Source organism: Puma concolor, chromosome A2 (genome assembly GCF_028749965.1).
Source record: "Puma concolor isolate L17-30 chromosome A2, mPumCon1.1.hap2, whole genome shotgun sequence".
In the NCBI taxonomy this organism is placed as follows: Eukaryota; Metazoa; Chordata; class Mammalia; order Carnivora; family Felidae; genus Puma; species Puma concolor.
Window position 1 is genome coordinate 84275745 of NC_141668.1, and position 21719 is coordinate 84297463.

Consider the following 21719-nt stretch of genomic DNA (forward strand, 5'->3'; position numbering starts at 1 on the left):
AAAATAAAGCAAAATAAATCCATCTTGCCTAAAGTAATCTGAGCATCACCTGGAGATGCAAAGACAAATCCTTTCAATAAAATGAGCGTTCTGAGCAATGATTTCACAGATTCTGCAGACATGGGTCTCCCCCACTCCTGCCAATCCACACAAACTCCTTATCTCTCAGTGTAGATTTAGGGAGGCTGGTGGGTGCATTCAGAGGGATGGAACTGGAGAAGAGAGGCACATTAGTTATTTATGAATTAAAACAGATTGAGAAATTTCCAGTGAAAGTCTTAGAAGATATGCGCACCATATAGACATAGATGCATGAGAGTGGTGCAAGCCTGTGTGCGCGTGTGCGTGTGTGTGTGTGTGTGTGTGGTATAAGGACACATAGTCCATGCTACATTTATCTGTTGGGGACAGGCAGTAGATAATCCTAATCTCTTAGACATTTTAAGAGAGAGCATGAACACATTTTATCGCCATCCCTCAATCAGACAAGTTTCTTTTATGCACTTCAGGCACATTTGTGGTGATTGCAGAGGTAGTACAGCTTCTGAAAAAAGCAGCCTGCCCCGCAGATATTGGGCAGGGGCAATTTTCTTACCTGACACCGTGGGTGCTTTCATTTTGCTTGTTTATTTTTACCCCACAATACCACACCCTTTTCTTACCTAACTCTTTTTACCTGGGCTGGACCCGCCTGGTTCTGCCTCCTCGCCTGCCTCCCTCGTCTCTGCTCCGTCTCTAACACCCCAAGGAACCTGTGCTAGTGTTTTGAATCCCTAGTTTGCTCTAGCAGTGAAAGTAGACAGATTAGGAGCTAAAGCACATTTGACGGAAAGGCAGCTCTTTGCTTTCTTCTTATGCTGCTTCCCCTTCCTCTTTTCCCAAAGAGACATGTAAACACATGTATTTTCCTGTTTAAATTTAGCGAATTGGTCCTCTGCCTGTCCCTTGATTTAGCTATTGGGCTGAGCCTTGCTCCTCCCTTCCCTACTCGGATAGGAGCCACAGGGATCTGGAGCTGGAGCTTCCAAATTGAGCTGGCCTCAGGCCAGGTGACCTTTTCTTTGTAAGTTTCTTTCCGAAGCAGAGTTGAGGGGGGGCGCGGGGAGCTGGGATCTCTTTGGTGTTGTTGGGGGGGTGGTTAGTGAGGAAAGGAAGGGGGTGGAAGAGAGTAAAGGGCTGTTGTTAAACAGTTTCTTACCGTAAGAGGGAGTTCAGACCTAGATCTTTCCAGTTAATCACACAACAAACTTAGCTCATCGCAATAAAAAGCAGCTCAGAGCCGACTGGTTCTTTTAGGCACTGAGTCGGAACAGGCTTCTCTCAGCCAGGCATCTCCTCCAGTGGGATCCGCCAGCGCGTCCAGCAGCACCATGTGGGTGACCAAACTTCTTCCAGTCCTGCTGCTGCAGCACGTCCTCCTCCACCTCCTTCTGCTTCCCATCCCCTATGCAGGTTAGTCTTCTCTTTTTCTTCTTCATCATTACGATTTTAACTCTCTCCTGCTAACCTTGCCTTTTCCTAACTCTCTCCACCCCATCCCCAGCATCCTTCCTCAGCTCTGTGTGTGGCTTGGGTCCTTTAAACCTCTCCTTATGCTTCCTTTTGATATTCTGTTCCTGTTTGCAAGGCATTTACAATGATAATTAACATCCCTTCAGTGCGCTCCCCCCCACCCCCAACCCAATCCCAGGGCTCTCTTAGCCTCTTAGCTGTGGACTGTGGGACAGGAATGAAGTGCTAACACTGGCTGGAATTTTGCTGGTTTGGACAAGTTGAAGGCTGAACAGAAGGTCTGGTCTGAAGAGGGGAGAGGGACTGTCAGTACAGCAGGGACTCACTTCTTTCCAGAGGATATTTTTCCATGACGTTCCACCACCCCACGTCACTCAGTCAACATTCAGGGCTACATGAAGACTTTATACAGGTTTTCATTTGGAGAAGGCAGATTAAGCCCTGAGTATATGCATGTTATAAAAATGAAAGAGAAAGCCTGTCTTCTAAGATCTCATTCTGTCTGGGTATGGATGTCTGCCCTCTGAAACTGCAGTGCAAGGGAGGCAAAAATTGTGTGACTCTGATTAAAGCTGCAGAAGGGGTCCTTTCAGCCTCCCGTTTTCTCCCCTGAATTTATAGGTTGGGAAGGAATTGCTGGTGAGTTCATACTACCTTCCTGGAAGTGTAGAGATTTCATTTGCCGCTTTGGGAAGTTTTCTGTTGTTATCAGGGCAAGAGGAAACATCTGTATTTGGTCGTATTATCATGGTAGTGGCTGAGATGCCAGAGGGAGAAGGTAGTGAGCACCACGGGTGGGCACAGGGGAATAAAAGAATGGAACAAATGCCCACATGGTAGACATGGCCTTTTCATAACACAAACCAGAGAACCGGCCATATCTTTTGAGATAAGTTAAATATGAAATTTATTGGAACTCTGATCTAGTCTCTGATGTAATGCAAGGGTTGAAAACATCAAGAGTTTGCTAACTGACAAGGAAAAACATTCAGCCCACCTGGCTTTCTTCTTCAACCTTGTGAAGTGGTCCTTTTGAGAACAACACTGTGTGGGAAGGGCCGATTTGAAAACATTTAGGTAAGGTTTCTGAAGAGGTGAAAAAGAAGTTAGCTCAATCAAGCACGTTGTCATGCTTGAGGTATGTCATGCTAAAATGAACTCTCAGAAGACACTGCTGATTTCAGGAGGTTTAGGGCATAAATTGAGAGCATGGCTAATATCTTGAGGGCTTTCATTTTTAAAGATTCAAACATTGATGGTCTGAAGTACAATATGGTTACCTGAAATCATCTGTGCTAATGTGAGGGAAACACAATGTGGAAACCCAAACAGTAGATCAACCATAGACAATGTCTATTTGTTTTTGGCATGCATTACGGAGTTTTGGCAGGAGATATACATTCGTAATGATGTTTCACTTTGGCTAATGTTGAAATGACTGCGTTTCCTGAGTATAGGGAGAATGCAGCCCCAGAGTGTGCTGGCAGGCAAGGAGAGGACAATTGGGGATTACAGATATGCTGTGAATAATTCCTGAAGTGGATAATGCTAAAATTGTCATCAAAAGAGGGTCTGTCTTGGTTTGGGTGGTAAGTTTATTTTGATAGTTTTTTTTTTATGACATTCTCCAAACTGGAGAATATGGACAGTCCTCTTAGAACATACCAAGAAAGTTGTTCCTTTTTTATATCATCTCACATTGAACATTTAAGGCTTTTATTGTTAATTGCTTTTGTTATGCTCTTAGATTTATGCCATGAGTCTATATTTGCACATATTGTAAAATAATACAATGTGAGAATGAAAGTGGATACTATAATGAGGTGACTATCAATCATGAGCAGGATGTGTTAAGGAGATACTTTATTGAAAAGTTTCTTAAGAAATATGCAATATAGTGACCCCGGCCATCTTTATAGGAGTTGGTCTACATAGAATTACCCTCTATATGCTTCTACCTACACTGGAAACTAATATCCAGTACCCTGTAACAAAAGAAGCACTAAATAAGCACTTGATGTCCAGGAACCTGTGAGAGATATAAAGATGAACAAATGTGAAAGAAACCCACATTTGTTGAGCAACTGTTATGGGCCAAGCTCTAAAAGAACTTATTTAATTCTGATAAGATTGGCATTATTCTGCTCATCTTACATGGGGCACCTGATTTTAAAGACTTTAATTATCTTTTCATAGTAAAGGGACAGAGCTGAAATTAACTGAAATTGCCTTTTAAAAATCCATTTTGCTAAGCAATGTAAGAAAAACTCTGTGTTAGGAACACTATTATACTATGACTGAGAGTTCATTTCTAGTGTAAGAAGTTTGGGGAAAATGTGGTATCCAGGTTGAGTATGAAAAGATGGATGGTAGTATGATCGGTACCTAAGTCAGGGGAACACAGAATGACCAAAGGCTAGAGGTGAGAAAGTATGAGCACAGGTAAGCATGTGGGATTGGTGTACCTGAGTACCAAGAGGGAGTACCATGGCCTGTGATTAGAAACTAAAATAAGGTCGTATGCACAAACATGAATGGTGTGCCAAAGTATTCTGAACATCATGGGTAGCAGTTGGACATTTTGGAGTTGACAAGATACCTGACTTAAATTGTACTTCAGTGTGGTTGTTTTGGTTGCTGCGTGGAGAAACAGTTGTTGGAAGAAATAGGGAGGAGACCAGACGGAGGCTGCTATGGCAATGGCAATGACCAAGGAAGCTGAACGAAGGTGAAGAAGGGAGGCCCTGAATCTCACCTTGACTATTGCTCCATTTTCATTGCAAGAGACTATTTTGCTGCTTCTCAAATACCAACTGTGAAATCCAAGTCCTTAGATAACAGCAATGAAAATGAAAATGTGGACTAGTATTTATGATTCTTGTCTTTGGGAAGCTTAAAGTCTCCAGTCACTACCGTTCCCTCCATTAATTATTTGTGTACTTTCATCTTAACATCTTGCCACTTCAAGCTGTTAATCACTAATCATGTGGGTAGGTTTCTCAGAATATGTGGAGCCAGATTCCTGCTTCTTTCCGCACCCTGCAAATCCTTTCCTTGCATGATTTTCCTTTGAAGTCAATGGTTAGACCATACAGAGAAGAAAATATATGAGGTACTGAGAGAAATGAGTGTGAGGCCACGGACCAGAGGGAGAAATGTGTCTTTCTTCAAGCACCTTGATACATTTGACCCTACTTTCTGTTTGTAGGTTTTCACTAAGATCCTAATGATTTCAATTCTAAACTAGGGATTTCAGGTTCTTCAAGAAATATAGCTTCCAGAATGTTTTCCTATACTAGGAGGAGAGGAGAAAGGAGTTGTAATTTAAAGTACAAGAAAGCATGACAAAATTGCAGTGATCTCTCACCCTTTGATTTCATTTCAATATTTTGTTTATAAACTTCAACTAATAGTTATGCAGAAAAAATAGTAGAGAAAAATCTGATCCAAAGATATTTTCTTTGAGTTTCTTCCCAAATTAAGCTGGTCTTTTAACTGTTTTCAGTAAAACAAGCATCAGTTGCTAATACATATGGAAGAAAAAGTTGAAACTATTTTCAGCAAAGGAGTTTTATTTTCACATTCTGTTTTTGAACGACTTCTGTTTTGAGTTTTTCTTTTATTGAAGAAGAAATTAGTTTTATAGATGCCTGGATTACATGATACACAGCTAGCTTAAACTTCACATTTTATAGTAATTTGTTACTGACCTAGTAGAAATGACTAAATTATAAGGGAAAGCTTCTAAATCATGAGAAACAAATAGTGAAAGGGAATCCTGATACCTGGCTCCCATTGCCTTTGATAAGCTCTGTAGCCCCAGACAAGTTTTTCACACCTGTCTATTATCTAGTAAAGGAAAATCGTAGATTTGTTTGCTTTTCTGAATGCTTTTTGATCTTTAGATGAAAGGTGGTGATGGAAAAACTTATCAGCAAGCAAGAGTTAGCCTACTTTTGTGAGACACAGTCACACATTAACACATTTCAATAGGACAACTGAGGGTTTGTAGAATTAAACACAAACAATAATGCCACAGAGACCTCTTTCTTCAATACTTGCCTTCATATTGCACGGTATCGAGAAAAGAAACTGGGGCATTGACAAGGGGTCCTCTTTTATTTGATAAACAGTAAAATGCATATCTTAATTTAATGTTTGCCTTACACTTCTAAAATTTAGCTTTATGCTCTTCTCTCACACCTAGACATGTATAACGAACACATGCATGAGGCCAATTTTAATTCTGTATTGTTAGTTAACTGAATTTATTTGACATAGATATGACAAACATATATGTGTGTATATACACACACACGCGTGTGTGTGCACACACATATATATAGTATATGTGCACATTTCCTTTTAACCAACAGTTTTATTTACTGGATTTTCAGCATCATTAACTACTATTTTCTCTAAGAAACACTCATATGTATATAGGAAATCAGATGATTATTATTCTGTGAAACATTTCATAGCACCTAAGAAATAGTGCACTATGGTCAAAGCGAGAAATTCTTAATGTAGAAATGTATCTCCCATTAACATGGTCCTGTGGCAGAAACCAAAATGTGAAAAGAATTATACCACTTCTTTGCTTGGGAGAATAACAATTTCTTCTCTATGCCAGAAATTAAAGAATGGAATTTCAAAAACAAAGCTAAAACTTTGCATATTAATAACATTTTTAATCCAAATTAACTTCCAAATATTTACTTAATAATTAAATAGCTTCAAATATAACATAACTTGCATTTTGTAGATTGAGTAATTGGTATATTAGCATTTCAGGTAATTAAACAAAGTCATTTGGCAAGTCAGTAAGAATGCCAGAATTATCATCTGTCTGCCAACGTTATGCAAGGCATTTGGTCCACACTCAATAAATAGCATGTTGATAGATTATTTGGTTGATTGAATTTCTATGTTAAAATGTCATTTAAATTATATCTGTTGTACCATAGCCATTCCATCTTGTAGGACAAAGAAAAGTTGAAAATGAAAACATTATTACAGAAATTAGTACCAGTCTTTTGGGGATTGTGTTCTGGAGTTTTACAGAGAACCAGAAATTTAGAGGACTTCATGTTTTCTCTTATTTATTGTGGACTTCAGGTTAGGATAGAGATTAATGAATAGCATCTGCATGTTTAATAAACCAACTGGAGCCAGTGGTTGCTGGCAAATTTGAGAGTATGATGCCATTGTTTGTACCTCACTCTGCTAGCCATATTTCCAAATTTTCTGCACAAAAATTGTACCCCCTTTTCTTGGCGTATTTCACCACATATAAAGAGCAGGAATGCATTTCCTGTCTTACCATCCAAATTTCTTCTCTACTGATAGCCCTAAACCAGATCTTCAAAAAATATTTGTAAGCCATATTTCTACATACTTTCTTATAATTCTTTTAAAAAAGATGGCATCACGAGTGTTTAAGAATGGGGGTTCTGAAGCTAGGCGGTTGAGTTTCAAATGAGTTTTGCTTAAGGGGCAATTAATTTTTCGCTGTGTCTCAGTATCTTCATCTTAAGAATGAATATATTATTACCGCTTTTGTTACAAGGATGTTCAAAAGAACTGGCAGGCAGAAGAGAGGCACAATCATGCCTCTCCTTAATACACAATAGGTGCAGTCTCTTAGACATTTTCATCCTTATTGTGAAGATGGCGACCATCGTTAGAAACTAGGTAACTTTGGGCAAGTTGAGAATAAAGAAGTAAGCGCTTGATACTCTGAAGTTATCTACATGATGAAGTCTTTTAGGATGTTTTAGTTCTGTTTTTCATGTTTTTAATAGGAGGCTTCATGCTATCTAGGGGCTTTGGAGAATACTTTCATGAAGAAAAATGATATTGCTACATTAAAGGATGATGTTTTACACACACTTGATTTATAGTAGTTGGCTTGATTTCAAGACAATTCAGTGATACTAAGAAATAGTGCCCCAAAGCACAGAAAACACTTATGTAGGAAACGAGAAGGGCTAAACTTGAGTAATATGAAATACTTCAAAGAGAGTCAGAAGAATTTATCCACTGTGCCATTTTCTAGTGAGAAGTTGCTCACATGTAATTGAGTTGGCTTATCTAATTAATACTATAACTTACATAAGGGCCAACTGTAGAAGGAAATGACAAATTTCATTATAGAGCATGATATGATAAGCCCGGGCATTTGCTTACATACTGTTTGGAGAATATCATGTCATTTATTTCTTTAGAGTGAACTCTGTCCTAATTTTTAAAACCATATTTCATTTTTTAAAGAATGTAGATGAGTGACTCTACATGACAAGTTATTTATTCTTCACTGATTACAATATTCCTCTCTTGCTCTTAACTATCTGAGAGTATCAATCCCCACCTCACTTCACCCCCAATCCCTGGAGATCTAGTATGTTGTCAGATAAAATCACTATCTTGTGGATGATCCTTAAGGACATTTTTTTTTCTATATGAGCCTTAAAAGCTTTTCCTCCATTTTTTTAAAAAAAATTATTATTATTAATAGAAGGACAGAAGAAAAGAAGAAACACACTTCATGAATTCAAAAAGTCAGCAAAGACTACTCTAATTAAAGAAGACCCATTACTGAAGATAAAAACAAAAAAAATGAACACTGCAGACCAATGTGCCAATAGATGTATTAGGAATAAAGGACTTCCATTCACTTGCAAGTAAGTTGCTTCATTTTGTTCTTAGGATAACTTTCCAAATACAGCATCTACTAATTATCATCATGGTTCCCCCCATTTTTTGGATTCATGTAATTTGCCCTTAAAAGTATAAGCTTGACTTGAGTTTTCACTCATTGTAACAGGAGATGTTGCTCCCAGTTGATGGAAATGTGAGTAAGGGAGAGCACATAAACTGATATCATTTAGAATCCACAGTGCCTCTGGTTATGAAATTTGTGTTTTCTCATCTTATGAATAGTTGAACTTTAGAAACTAAAATTCAACTAGATTGCCTTTTATCCAACATTTTAAAGTATTCTTCTTTTTTTTCAACGTTTTTATTTATTTTTGGGACAGAGAGAGACAGAGCATGAACGGGGGAGGGGCAGAGAGAGAGGGAGACACAGAATCGGAAACAGGCTCCAGGCTCTGAGCCATCAGCCCAGAGCCTGACGTGGGGCTCGAACTCACGGACCGCGAGATAGTGACCTGGCTGAAGTCGGACGCTTAACCGACTGCGCCACCCAGGCGCCCCCAACATTTTAAAGTATTCTATTCAGAGTAAACATTTATTTTTTCTTGCAAGAGGAGTGGAGGAATTTTCAGAATATAAGTTGGGCAAGAGCCAGAATTTACTGCAACTTACGTCATTGTCTTAAGGGATTGAAATAAAAGGTGTTGAGAGAATTAGATTAAAAGACTAGAGGGATTGGTGTCAGCAGCAAAGGCTATTCAAAAAGAGTTAGGGGATAGTGATGATGAAGTTTTAGGTGAAAAGTGATGGGGCAATTCAAAGAGGTATGAGGAGATTCCAAAGGTGACTTTTCTTATCTTTTGAAATTCCCTGCCTAACCTCACAGGGAAGAACTCCTTCCTACTTTGCCAGTGAGCCCAAGGATAAAACTCAGGAGTTTCGGGCCACGAAGGAGACAATTGCATCTGAATAATTTTCTGAGTTGCCAGAAGAAAATGCATTTCCCCATTCTTCCACATAAATATCCCAGCCTCTCACTTACTTGACACCCCTTTATTCCCTCTCTCATTCTATTTTGACAGGATTGCATGTGGTATCTTGTCAATTTTGAATTCTATTCATGATCATGTTTAGGCAGTGACATGTCCCATGAATACAGATTTTAGTAAAGTCGAGGCAAGTGACCCTACTTTCATCTTGCCTTTTTTTAAGATAAATGAGTGTTTGGCACCTGAGGGAAAGAGTATGGTCAGAGAAGGTCCTCGACAGATGTAGGAAGAGAGGCTGTCTCCTTTCTATTCATTCATAACTCCTCTGGAAGTATTTTTCTTGCCAAACTGCCACTTTCTGGGAGAGATTTCCTGGCAAGGGGAGTGGAGAATTGACTTTGCATGTATATTCCTGTGATAATTCTGTTTCTTTCCCTGACTTTCCTGCCTTGGGATTGTATAAAATGAATTAGAGAAAACTACTCTCAATCAATGTCATAGCTGTGTAGATCTACAGTGATGTTCTTTTTGCAATTGAGGAGGTTAGATTTATTGTATTTTCCCCTCACAGGCTTGGGAAGGTGAGTCGAAGGAAATGGGAGAAGTTCATCCCATTATTGATTTTTAACTCTGAATCTGAAAACACACTTTCCTGAATCCACAAGTAAGGAAGGCATTGTGACCTCTCGATTTTCACATTTTTCACGCCTTATCTCTAGTAAACAAAAGAAAAACTTTTCCCTTTGTTTTATTCAAGAGGAACTAAAATGATTTTGCTGCATTAAAGAACACATGTGACCTGATTAAAAATCTTTACATAACCCACATATGAGGTTTCATACTTTCCTACTATATTCTGGTTGAGTTATATTTAGCCTTCAAATTTATGGCAACCTGTGCAGAAAACCACATGTATAAAACCTTTGTACAGCCAAAGTTCCTCTGCCCAGAAATGTGTCATCCTTCTCACTTGTCTATCCCAAATATACATATGTGTTTGGAATCACTAAATATATTAGTTATTCAGAACTGAATGGGCATACTGTGATACTCTGAAATTAGACTCTTAATGATTTAAAGGATTTTTTTGGCAGGCTTGTTATATGGACTAGAATCACTGAAAAGCAATGGCAAATATGCAAAAATGCTTAGAAAATACCAGTAATACTTTATGAAAGCATCCGTGATTCAACGGGTGCAGGGTGGAACATTCTCAAACACTACCTCTTCTTGAGAAGTTATCAACAATATTGATTTTACAGAGATTGAAGTTCTTTTTTTGCTGGGTAGGAAAGATGACCAGAATGCCTGATTCTAAGCTCCTCGGAAAATTGCTGTCCATGACTTGACTCAAGAGAAGAAAATATGAGGCTTTCTTCCTCCATCCATGATTGAGTAACTGGTATTGGGATTGCCTTTCTGACATATATAACGAGAAAACTAGACAAAAAAATCTACATGTATGAAAACCTAAATCGACATGTATGAAAGGAATATGATAATTAAAATAAGGATAAGATAAAGACTCTTAAAGTCAAACTTAAAACAAGATGCTACTCTAGAATCTGACTGTTTGGATCCATTCTATTTGGAGGCATAAAATGAGACAAGGAAACACTTTTCTGAGAGAATATGGCATTAAATGGAATGAGAGAAAAGGGTGAATGGAGACAGCAAGCTGGAAATTCTGATACCCACTTTTTGGATGCAATCACCTGTGTATTCACAGAGGCAAATCTTGCATGTTCCTGATGGGACTCATGAGTCACCTCCAAGGCATTCTCATGTCAAAGCAATATTATTAATTGATGAGTAGTTATATGTGTGGTATGATTTTGTTTTTTATATATTTTTTTAATTTATTTATTTTTGAGAGACAGAGCACAAGTGGGGGAGGGGCAGAGAGAGAATGAGACACAGAATCCGAAGCAGGCTCCAGGATCTGAGCTGTCACCAGAGAGCCCGATGTGGGGCTTGAACTCACAAACCGTGAAATCATGACCTGAGCCGAAGTCCAACGCTTAACCGACTGAGCCACCCAGGCGCCCCATGATTTTATTTTTTAATGTGAACTTAAGTGGCAAGTTATTGATTCTGTAACTTTAAAATTTGTAGTTAGGTTTTTGTTTAGTTTATATGAGCTCTTTATCTAATTACTATGTGTTCAAAGTCATTTAACATGCCCCTCACCAAGGTGCTGTAATAGAGTAATAGGGAATTTAACATGTATTGCATAAGCCTACAATCTACCAGATCAAAATTCAAGTCTATCATTAACCAATTCTCTCGTAAGTTATTCTGCCACCACTGCAAAGATATACTTTCATGATTTGCTCTTAATTACTCTTTCAGCTGTAAGATGTTCTTGTAGGTAGATACTTCAACATATCTTTAAGCACAACGTTTATGAATATAATTTTTGGGGTATTTTGGACATAGAATAAATAAAAATAGAGATAATAGATAAAATGTTTCAAATAATTTTATAACATATTTTACATGTTTCATAAAAGTTATTTCCCCTTATTTAAATATTTTAAATTTGGCAAATTGCTAAGAAATAAATGGCTAATTTGGGATATCTAAAATTATAAGAAAACTATATGTTCTCAAAACATTATATGGATTAGAAGTGAAAAATCCTTATTCTTAGAAATGCTATGTTTCTTTTAATTGGATACTTGTACATGATGACATTGTGATTAGCATGAACATAGTGAGAAAGAGTTTTAGTACCATTTCTTAAAGGAAGGTAAACAGGTCAGAATTCCAACTTCATTTTCTACATTGTAAGACATGGTAGCATTTAATATGTTGAAAATTTTATCGTGCTCTTTACTAAGCTCAGTTAAAGGCTTTGTCTACTTCTCATTTTACTTTAGAAAGACTTTTTTTAGTCAACAACAAAATCCAATATAATTAGCTGTAGGAATGATAATTGTAGGAGTGACACATTTTAGTAATTTTCTTCAAGACGATATATCAAAAGCATATGTTATGGGTTATTAATAGATTTCTTAAATTAAAAATTCCCAAGTTAGCAAATCTATTTAGGAAACATTGACTTACATAAACAGCTATCCTAATAACAAGATTTTCATAGTTTTAATAGGCTTCCATGCTTTATAACTCACCAAGAAGTTCTATAATATGCAAAATTTTCCAAATATTTGATTTCAGATCCCTTTTGCTAGTAGAATCTCCTGGATGGTGATTTGTCTAATGCATTTTAGGAAATGCCACTTTAGAATGTACTTTACACAACTACAAACTTTGGAAATTAATCACGATATTTCAAATATAATCATTAGTATATAACTATAAACAAAATCTTCCAACTTGTTGTGTACTTACAAAAAAAAAAAGTCTTCAGAAGTAACCCAAGCAGTTGTGCTATATATTGATTTGGCTTGTTTAAGTCTAATTTGTCTAAACATCATTTAGAATAACATGAGAACATTCCAAACAGTATTCTGATATTTAAATGTACATGTATGAAAACTTAATTTTGTTCTTTCTTTGGCCATCAAAATGGTAGGTCCAAAAATCACTCATATTTTTATATGCATATGTAATCATATATCTTTTTATATTGCCCTCCTTGGCTAAACCATGTGTCCATTCTTTAAAAACTTTATAAATAGTAGTATTCCTTCTTTTCATTTAGATATTTTTTTCAGGGCCTTTGTTTTTGATAAAGCAAGGAAACGATGCCTCTGGTTCCCTTTCAATAGCATGACAAGTGGAGTGAAAAAAGAGTTTGGTCATGAATTCGATCTCTATGAAAACAAAGGTAACTAGTTTCTCCCTAAATGTTTCATAACAAAATAAAGTATAAAATATGTGTAATTTCCTGCTACAGTGCTCTTTCCTGCTGATTTTTTATCATATGCTAGATCTGTTATGCAGTCAATTCTTCCATTAAGACAGATACTAGTGTCTTGACTCTTTTAAATATAGTATTTTAAAAAGAACACTCCCTAAACACTCCATAATTATATTGGCCCCCTCCCTCTTTGTTTATTTCTAGGAGCATCTCCTAGACCTGATATTCCCCATGTTCATTTTAGAAAGTGACACCTTAAGTTAATAGTTTAAGATATAGTACATTTTGAGCTTATTTTATAGTATTTTAAATTCTAACAACTTTGAATAATGGATGTTATAGTGATGATTGCTGATAATAAAATGTGGAGATTTTGAAACATTGTGACTTTTCCTAATTATATACTTTACAAATCCTTAAAATAATTAAGATTATATTATTTGTTAATGTGTCTATTTTGTTCATTTGATATTGTATTCACAGGTATTTACTTTGATCCAAAGCAGAATTATATCAATGAAATAACTGGAAAGTGTTACATAAATATGAATTTTACCAAATAAATTTCTTATCACACAAATTAATAATTATGGATTGTATTTATAATAATAGTACTTAATCAAGTTTAACGTTTTCTTAAATCATACTGTGCCATTTAATTTGAGTATTTGGTAATATACAGAGATACTTCCTTGTTACGAAGGTAGATGTTTAAATTAAATTAAAATTAATTTATGGTAGAAAATAAGATGACCTAAAAAAAAGAAAATTAGATGATCTATATACCCCAGTAGTTCTGTAAATCCTAAACATAACTCATAATGTAGTATAAGACCATTTTTTAATCTTCTAGGTTGCTAACAAGTGTATATACTGGTATTTGATAGGAATATACGGCTTGTGTCAAATTAATTGCTCTACAGTTTTGCAGCACTAAAGTTAGCAAAAATTTAGAAAATAATAATGAACGTAATATAACTATCACTCAGACATACACACACACATATACAAAACTTACACGATTTTACTGAGATAAAGACAAGTCAGTTATTTTATTATCTTAAAGTAACTCTTTGAATTGAATAAAATTTGCAAATTACTTAATTTTTATCTTTAATATTTTCTTAAAATGGTCTGTATATTTGAGCAAATCATTCTGCCAAATTAAATTTGTCTGACCAGTTGAGTATACAGGCTAATCTCCACTAAGAACATGGACTGATCTCTGCTATTTTCCAGAAATATACTCACAAAATTAAAACTCCAAAGTAGTCTTTTTTTTTTAAGTACTATAAACTTTAGGCCAGAAATGTCAGTATGATTTGAGATAATTTGTAAACATTAATTACCTAAAGATTTGGATGGAATTCTTTTTTTCTTTTTAAATATATACAGAGTATGCTACACATAGTTATAAAACTTTTCTCTGCTTTCCTCTGATAGACTACATTAGAAACTGCATCATTGGCAAAGGAGGTAGCTACAAGGGAACAGTATCTATCACTAAGAGTGGCATCAAATGCCAGCCTTGGAATTCTATGATACCACATGAACACAGGTAAGAACAGCATGAAGAAAAGAGGGGAGAGCCTTTCTTTTTTATATGTGTGTTAGCAATCTCATGTTAGTACTTCAGAATAATCTACGGTTCTATAATAATTTACCCAACTTTACTGAATTGCATTAAGCCAAGGGTTATGTGAATTCATGACTGATATCCAAAGATGACTAAATTTGCCATTAAGTATGGCCTAACAGTATCTTACCTCAACACCTCATCTTATACATCTTGGTATTTGTGAAGAAGTAATGAGAATGTGATTTAAAGAAAACACATATATTTCCCCCCCTCCCTTCACCTTCAAGAAGGTACAGCACTCTGCAGCTCAAGTGGAGGCTTTCACTGTGATATAAATAGGCAGCGGATCAGATTCTGACCTGATCCTGGGGGCTGACTGTTCTTTAACCGTGGTGGTACACAACCTTGGTTGCACACTAAAACCAACTGCTATGAGCCTTGAACAAACCCCGCCACCCAGGCATCAACACACAACAATTAAATCAGAATCTTTTAGGGAAATAATCCAGGCACTGGTATTTTCTTTTTTTTTTTTTTTTTAAAGCACAGCCAAAATTGAGAACCTCTGCTAATAACTCATGTCACAGATTGACCAGCTTTCCCATTTCACCTATTGCTTAATAACTGGAGAAAACTTCTCATTCCGTGGAAATTAAATGTCTACACTTCAGAGAAGTGTGTTCATTATAACAGATGAATGCTATTTAAAGATGAGTAAACACAGCATCCAGAGGCTCATTAGTCTGAGAGTTTTAATCATCATGGAGGAGAAACATAGATTTCTAATACCCACTAAGGAACTAAATATAGCCACAGTTTGTCAAGACTTATTTCACAAATAATTTTAACAGGAACTGAAGTAGTTTAAAACAATTCTCCTCTCTGGTTATTAAATGCATTGCAAGGTTTAGTGTACCAGGAGCAAGTATCTTGCTGAGCAGTTTATCTTGTTTATCTCATTTAATATCCCAAGAACCACATAGTGAGTAGTTTTATTAATTCTATTTTATATATGGTGAAACTGAAGAAGAAAGGGCTTCAGTAACTTTTCAAGGTCATGAACAACTAGTAAGTGTGATGGCCAGAATCTTGAGCTCAGCCAGTGTCACTGTGTAGCCTGTGTTTTTAACATGAAACAGGGCACAAAACATCAAGCAGTAGGTCACATGCTGTGATCTGCTTTTGCCATAGTGGTGGTGACTTTGCCTTGATTAAATAGCTTTTTATTCCATTTCTTTCATTTTTGAGGGGCATAATTATGCAACATGATTTTATTTCTGTAAACAGAGATGAGTTAATTGGCCCACATAGAAAGAAAAGAAGTTAGTTGCTCTACGCTGGGATCAAACCTGTGATCCGGCCTAATTAACACCAGCTAGTAAGTGGCCAAGCTGATCAGTTTACAGGTTCTCAATAGCAGAAAACAACTAATTTTTCCCAAATTAGTTACTTATGATAATAGACAAATACCTTTGAAATACAGCAAAAGCAAACATATATATATATATATATACATAGATAGATAGATAGATAGATAGATAGATAGATAGATATACATAATTGTTTTGTTCTCTCATAAGGATTTGCATGGTGTCTCTCCCATGATACTATATGAGGAAAACATTTTATTTAAATACAAGATCTAAGTTTTTCATGAACAAAGGAATAGCATTTGAAATCAATCCTACCCTAGTTGAGTGCACTGGCCTGACCCAGTAGAGGTCTTATTTCAACCCAAATTCTCTATGATTGTGATTCTCTGCTAGAAGAGTAAATGTGAAATAGATCTCCCTGGGAACTGGCTTCCCGGTCCAATCAGCTATTTTACCAACAAACATTTCCTTGTGATATAGTGGTTTAGGGCTGAGAAGATCTTGCTTTTAACCAAATCTTTTTTTTTTTTTTCGTATTCAACAGTAACAATTTTCATCAATTAGCAGCTTATTGGAATATCTGCGTGAGAGCTTAACACTTTTAAGTTAAGTGTTACCTACAGATTAACTTTATGGGAAATGGAAAAAGATATATATATATATATATGTATCTGTTTGGAAGAGTGATTTATTGTTGACTCTAGATTGAAATATTTTTCAAGTGGCTTAATGGGAAGATGATGATAGATGATTAAATTAGTATAGGAGCTTAACCAGAAAATCAGGTGACTTGATATCTACATCTACATCCTTCATTGGCCACCAGCATTCATTAATGAAGCAGATGATGGACTAGATCAAGTTTCCTATGAATGCAGTTTATATTAAAAGAAAAGAAAAGGTGGCTAGCACTCAGAAGATCTAATTTATATTTCAAAGTATATTTGGATATAACTCAGTTTTAAATATTTCTTTACTCTCTTTTAAAGCCTTGCTAACAAGGAAAAAGAACCACAAATAGTATATATGTGAATAAAAGTTTATTACAGAGCCTATTGACTGGGTTTGTATGTAATAGGTTCTCATAAACATTTGTTGAATGAACACATAAAAGTGAAAAGAGCAGGGCTGGCTTCATCCCTTGATCGAGTCTAGGATGCTAAAAAAAGCAGGCTATCCCTCAGGACACAAAAGAAAACCAGCTAATCTGGGTAAAAAGCCTTATTACACCAAAGAATGAAAGAAGAGATGGCCAGACTGTTCTTTCCTCTGCATGTCCTAAAGAGGAATTTCATACAGAAAGCAATGCATCTTTCCTTTTCAGTTTTCTTTTATTAACTCCAGTGAGAAAACTTTATTCATATTTCTGCCATGTCTAGTTTTGATTTCTACTTTTTCTCTCTTCCTTACTTGTATTTTTATGACTAAAGCATTGACTGACTCGTTCACTACTTTTTCACAGCGTCTCTTTAGCTTTACAAATCCAGAGGAAAGGTATGTGTGTGTGTGTGTGTGTGTGTGTGTGTGTGTGTGTGTGTGTATGTGTGTAAAACAAATACTTTAGAGAAGTCTAAAGATTGTAGACTACTTTACTAATTATTCTATTACTTCCCCTGAATTACTACTCTATTTTTTAATGAAATAGAGTTATAGGAACATTTTCTTAGGTAAATTTAGGCATTACTTTATGAAAAAAAATGTGAAGTAAAGGTTAGTTTTGATTCTATCAGAAAAATGAGTATTTTGTTATATTTACTATGAAAAGTTGAAAAACTGGCAAAAACAAAAGAAAATTTCAAGCAATGGAATAAACAAAAGGTATCTTAAGTTATTCTGGAATAAAAGGGCTAAAGAAAAAAAAGGAGTTCTCTTTCCTTTGAAAATTAAATACCATTAGGAATTGTGAAATCATGATGAGCTTTAATAGTATTATAATTTTTGTCAATCGTATGGCCTAATGTCTAATTTTTGTTTCCCCATATTTAAAATGCTAATGTAGTATGAATATAATAAACTTTATCTGAAGACATTTCGGATTTTGTAGTAATAAGAGTTTCCTTGAAAATGTTTGGTTAGTATTAAGTCTCTTAGAATAGATTTTTTTCTTTTTGACCAATATTTTATGTTTTCTGAAGACTTAACTATGGTGTATTTCATGTCCAAATGAAAGAATTTCATTGCAAAATATTGCTTGGTACCCAATGAACATCCATATATATTTTATGTCACATAATAACAAAAAAATGATGATTCCTAAATAAGTTTCAGTGGGTACGAGACACATTTGAATGTTTTTTACTTAGAGACTAAAGTCCTTTTACTTCACTCTAACTTAAACACCATTTAGAATTCAAGAAATCAGTGAGACTAGAAATAAAGCTTTATAGAAACAAATGAACCGGATATTGAAAATGTAACCAGATTTTCAAAACAGTGTTTAGTGTTATTCACAGATATATATTCTTCCTTACTTGTGATTTTTTTACGTGCAATCTAGCAGATGAAAGCATCATGAGGCCAATGCCACAAGAAGTACTAAACAATAAAAGAGGCTTTGGATTCTTCTGATACTGTGTTGAAATACTTTATGCTAATAAGAAAACGATAACTAGGGTATTAGACATTTCAAATGAAGGTGATGCATTATAGTCTCTGCACACAATGGCAAACTATTAGGAACTAAATCTGGAAGCATCAAAACCCCACAGTGAAAATTAGTCAAATTTTTGAAGAGAATAAATAATTCTTTTTTTCACTATGACAAGGTAAAGACTACTAAGCAGAGTGAGCTTAACAATAAGTAGCATTTACTGAATGTTGATTACTTAGTCATCTCTTTGAACTTCTCAAAACAACCATATAAAGTGTAAGATGTGATGAAGTTAGGGTTATGCTCCGGGTACAGGTTTGCTAACACAGTCTGAGAGAGGCTAAATTACCTGCTGAGGTCTCCAGTTGGGAAAAGAGAGAACTGAAATTTGAATCCAGGTTTAATTTGATTCTAGACCCTTTGTGTTACTTCATCAACCTGTTTCTCAACTGTGCAGAAAAAAAAGGGGGCTATTCTTTATAAGAAAAGCAATAAACAAACAAATAATTATCTCAGATAAACGTTGTAAGAGTGAGATTTCAAGGCCTTCTGCAGTGTTTCTTCCATTCTCTCCTAGGGGCCTTGCTCAAGTGGAGCTTTGAAATTGTGGTTCAGAAAACTTCAGTTAGGTTCTAGAATGATTGGCTCTTAGCAAATCCAGAGATGAGTCATTGTTAATGGTGTTGAATGTAGGAATTCAGTTAGGTGAGTATTTATAAAATTTAAGTATTTTAAGAATGGATGAAAATGAACTTGAGTTAATATATATGGAAGTCTGAGCTAGAATGACTTCTGTACTTCAGGAAAAACATACCCACTAATTAGTAAAATTAATAGGCCAAAAATAAAGTTGCATGCTCTTATACTGTAATGATTATCATTTTAAAACTAGCTTTTTGCCTTCGAGCTATCGGGGTAAAGACCTACAGGAAAACTACTGTCGAAATCCTCGAGGGGAAGAAGGGGGACCTTGGTGTTTCACAAGCAATCCAGAGGTACGCTACGAAGTCTGTGACATTCCTCAGTGTTCAGAAGGTAAATGAACCTGAATGCCGTGTGGGGCACTCTGCTCCCGCTTTCTGTAGAACTGCATCTCGCATTAAAGGTTAACAGAAATGAATTAAACCATAATAAATATGCTGTTCATTCAAATGCAACTAAAGATAATTATCTGAGCATTTTTACTTGACGTCTTAAAAACTGATTATCATCAGATTAATGCAAAAGGGTTATGAGTTTGAATTTCAACAGAGCCTGAGGCATCCCTCTGGGGAGAGTAAAAGCTTGGGCTTCCTCATCTACTGTCTTGAGTTCACATACCTCAAAATCTGCTCCCATACACCACCTGAAAGGAACCCAGTGAAGCTTAGTTCTTTAAGAGTAAGGCTAATTCCATCCATCTAGCACCTGCTTCTGCAGAAATTTTGTCAAACCTACTCTGAAGTGGTGTGGCAAGAGTACATGAACCCAGAAGAGAATATGGGAAGGGGTCACTGAAAGTTCAATACCCCCCGTGTGCCTTTTGGTGAGAAGCAAATCTGACACACAGACTGACACTAAACACCACTGAGAATAGCATCTGAAGAGATCAAAGCAGTAGTAGCTCCCCAGCTGTCTTGAAGGCAGGCACCCTAAGTCCACGCCTGTTTTCACCTCCTTTCACAGCATAACGGGGCACTGTCCCCCCTCTTGCACTGGAAAACTGCATGCCTGACAAGAAGGAAGAGTAACCACTTCAGCATTGGATGTGGTTTCATTTTTCTTAGTTACCTGGCTACTGAATAGCTGGCTTTTTAGTTTTGTCAGAAACTAAGCTTCTAAAAATCCAAAGGACACACGGATTAAGTTCTGAGAGAAGTTTAGTAGGATTTCGACGTACTCGGGGGTAGGGGGCTGCTGGAATGCTGTCCAACTTTTATAGTATCTGTTTGTTATTAACCACATTTTTTGGAACTATTTTTCCATATATCCATTTAATACCAGGTTGATATTTATCACATAAAAAAGGCCATTGTTAGCTTAATTGTCACGGAGAAGGTGAATTTGTTTTCTGTTGTTAGTTAATTTAAAATTCTTGACTTCATGTGCTTAGAGCCAGTTCCATCTGTGTTTGTAAATTCTTACTTTCCATTCCGTATCATATTCTGTTCACTATAACTTCTTCATTGTTTTCTTCTCTTTTAAAAATAATAAACTGATCTGTGATAACGTTATGCACAAGTCTGTTTTGTATGAGTAAATCTGTAATTAATATTTGTTTTAAATTTACACATGGAAGAAAAACCCTTGCTCTTTTGGGAACTCTCCAATATCACAGTTTTCTGAGGTTGAAAGTCAATTGCAAGGAGTTTTGTTCATTTTTTTTTTTTTTTTTTTGACCTGGGAAAGTGTTTTCAAGGGAACGTAACTTGGTCCAACTTTAAATAGCTTAGCATTTATGTTACCTGTCTAGTTCATGTGGGAATGAGATTTCTCAGCCCTGGTTTATAACAACCTTCATCAAAATACACTGGCATAGATCTGAACTGATAGACAACGTAGAAAAAATGTGCTAGAAAAGAAGTAATTGAAAAAATCCTGTTTCCAGTTATCCTCATCACATTAGAATGTTCATCTCTATTATCCTTTAATAATCTGAGGTCACTACACCTCCCTTAGAAAAGGGCATTGCTCATTACTATTAATTGCACATGATGCTGTTGGTCACCGTGGCATTAAAGGTTGCGGATATGCTTTTTCTGGAAGCAATTAGAAATATGACAGTATTAGAATAGCCCTCTTATGAGTGAACAAACACCTGCCCTGTAGGCTAAACATATCTCAGGGAGTGTGAATTGAGCTGTGATATTTAAATTCACACTATACTGAATAATCCTTTAGCAGGATTTTACTGAAGAAGATCTAAAATAAAAAGCACTGTCAATAATTAATAGAAAAAAAACCCAGCTGTTTATAACATGGATAATACAAAATATACAAAATAACGTAAGTGTATTTTTTGAGATTTTTGTAACTATATTTAACTCTTGACTAAATAATCTTCTGAAATGCATCTGAATGTTTGGTTCATAAAGGAAATATATCTGATTTCCAATGATTAATGTTATTTTTAAAAAATTAATCTTTGAAATATATTAAGCATTCCTAAAGAAAACAAGTACTTTTAGCACACTTAGAACAATTATGTAAAGAA

At 35.7% G+C, this 21719-nt stretch overlaps 1 protein-coding gene across 4 annotated transcripts in view; it reads left to right on the forward strand.

The window, feature by feature from the left end:
* Positions 1-921: 921 nt before the first annotated feature.
* Positions 922-21719, forward strand: part of HGF (hepatocyte growth factor) — an 80138-nt gene continuing 59340 nt past the window's right edge. The window contains exons 1-6 of one of the 4 annotated variants that reach the window (XM_025929507.2): positions 922-1063; positions 1297-1452; positions 8030-8195; positions 12839-12951; positions 14428-14542; positions 19419-19561. In XM_025929507.2, the coding sequence (XP_025785292.1) occupies positions 1371-1452; positions 8030-8195; positions 12839-12951; positions 14428-14542; positions 19419-19561 (619 nt within the window). In that variant the 5' untranslated portion in view covers positions 922-1063; positions 1297-1370. Of the gene's footprint in view, positions 1064-1146; positions 1453-8029; positions 8196-12838; positions 12952-14427; positions 14543-19418; positions 19562-21719 lie in introns of those variants that run through there. The other 3 variants (XM_025929508.2, XR_015248056.1, XM_086696821.1) reach the window with 3 other exon arrangements.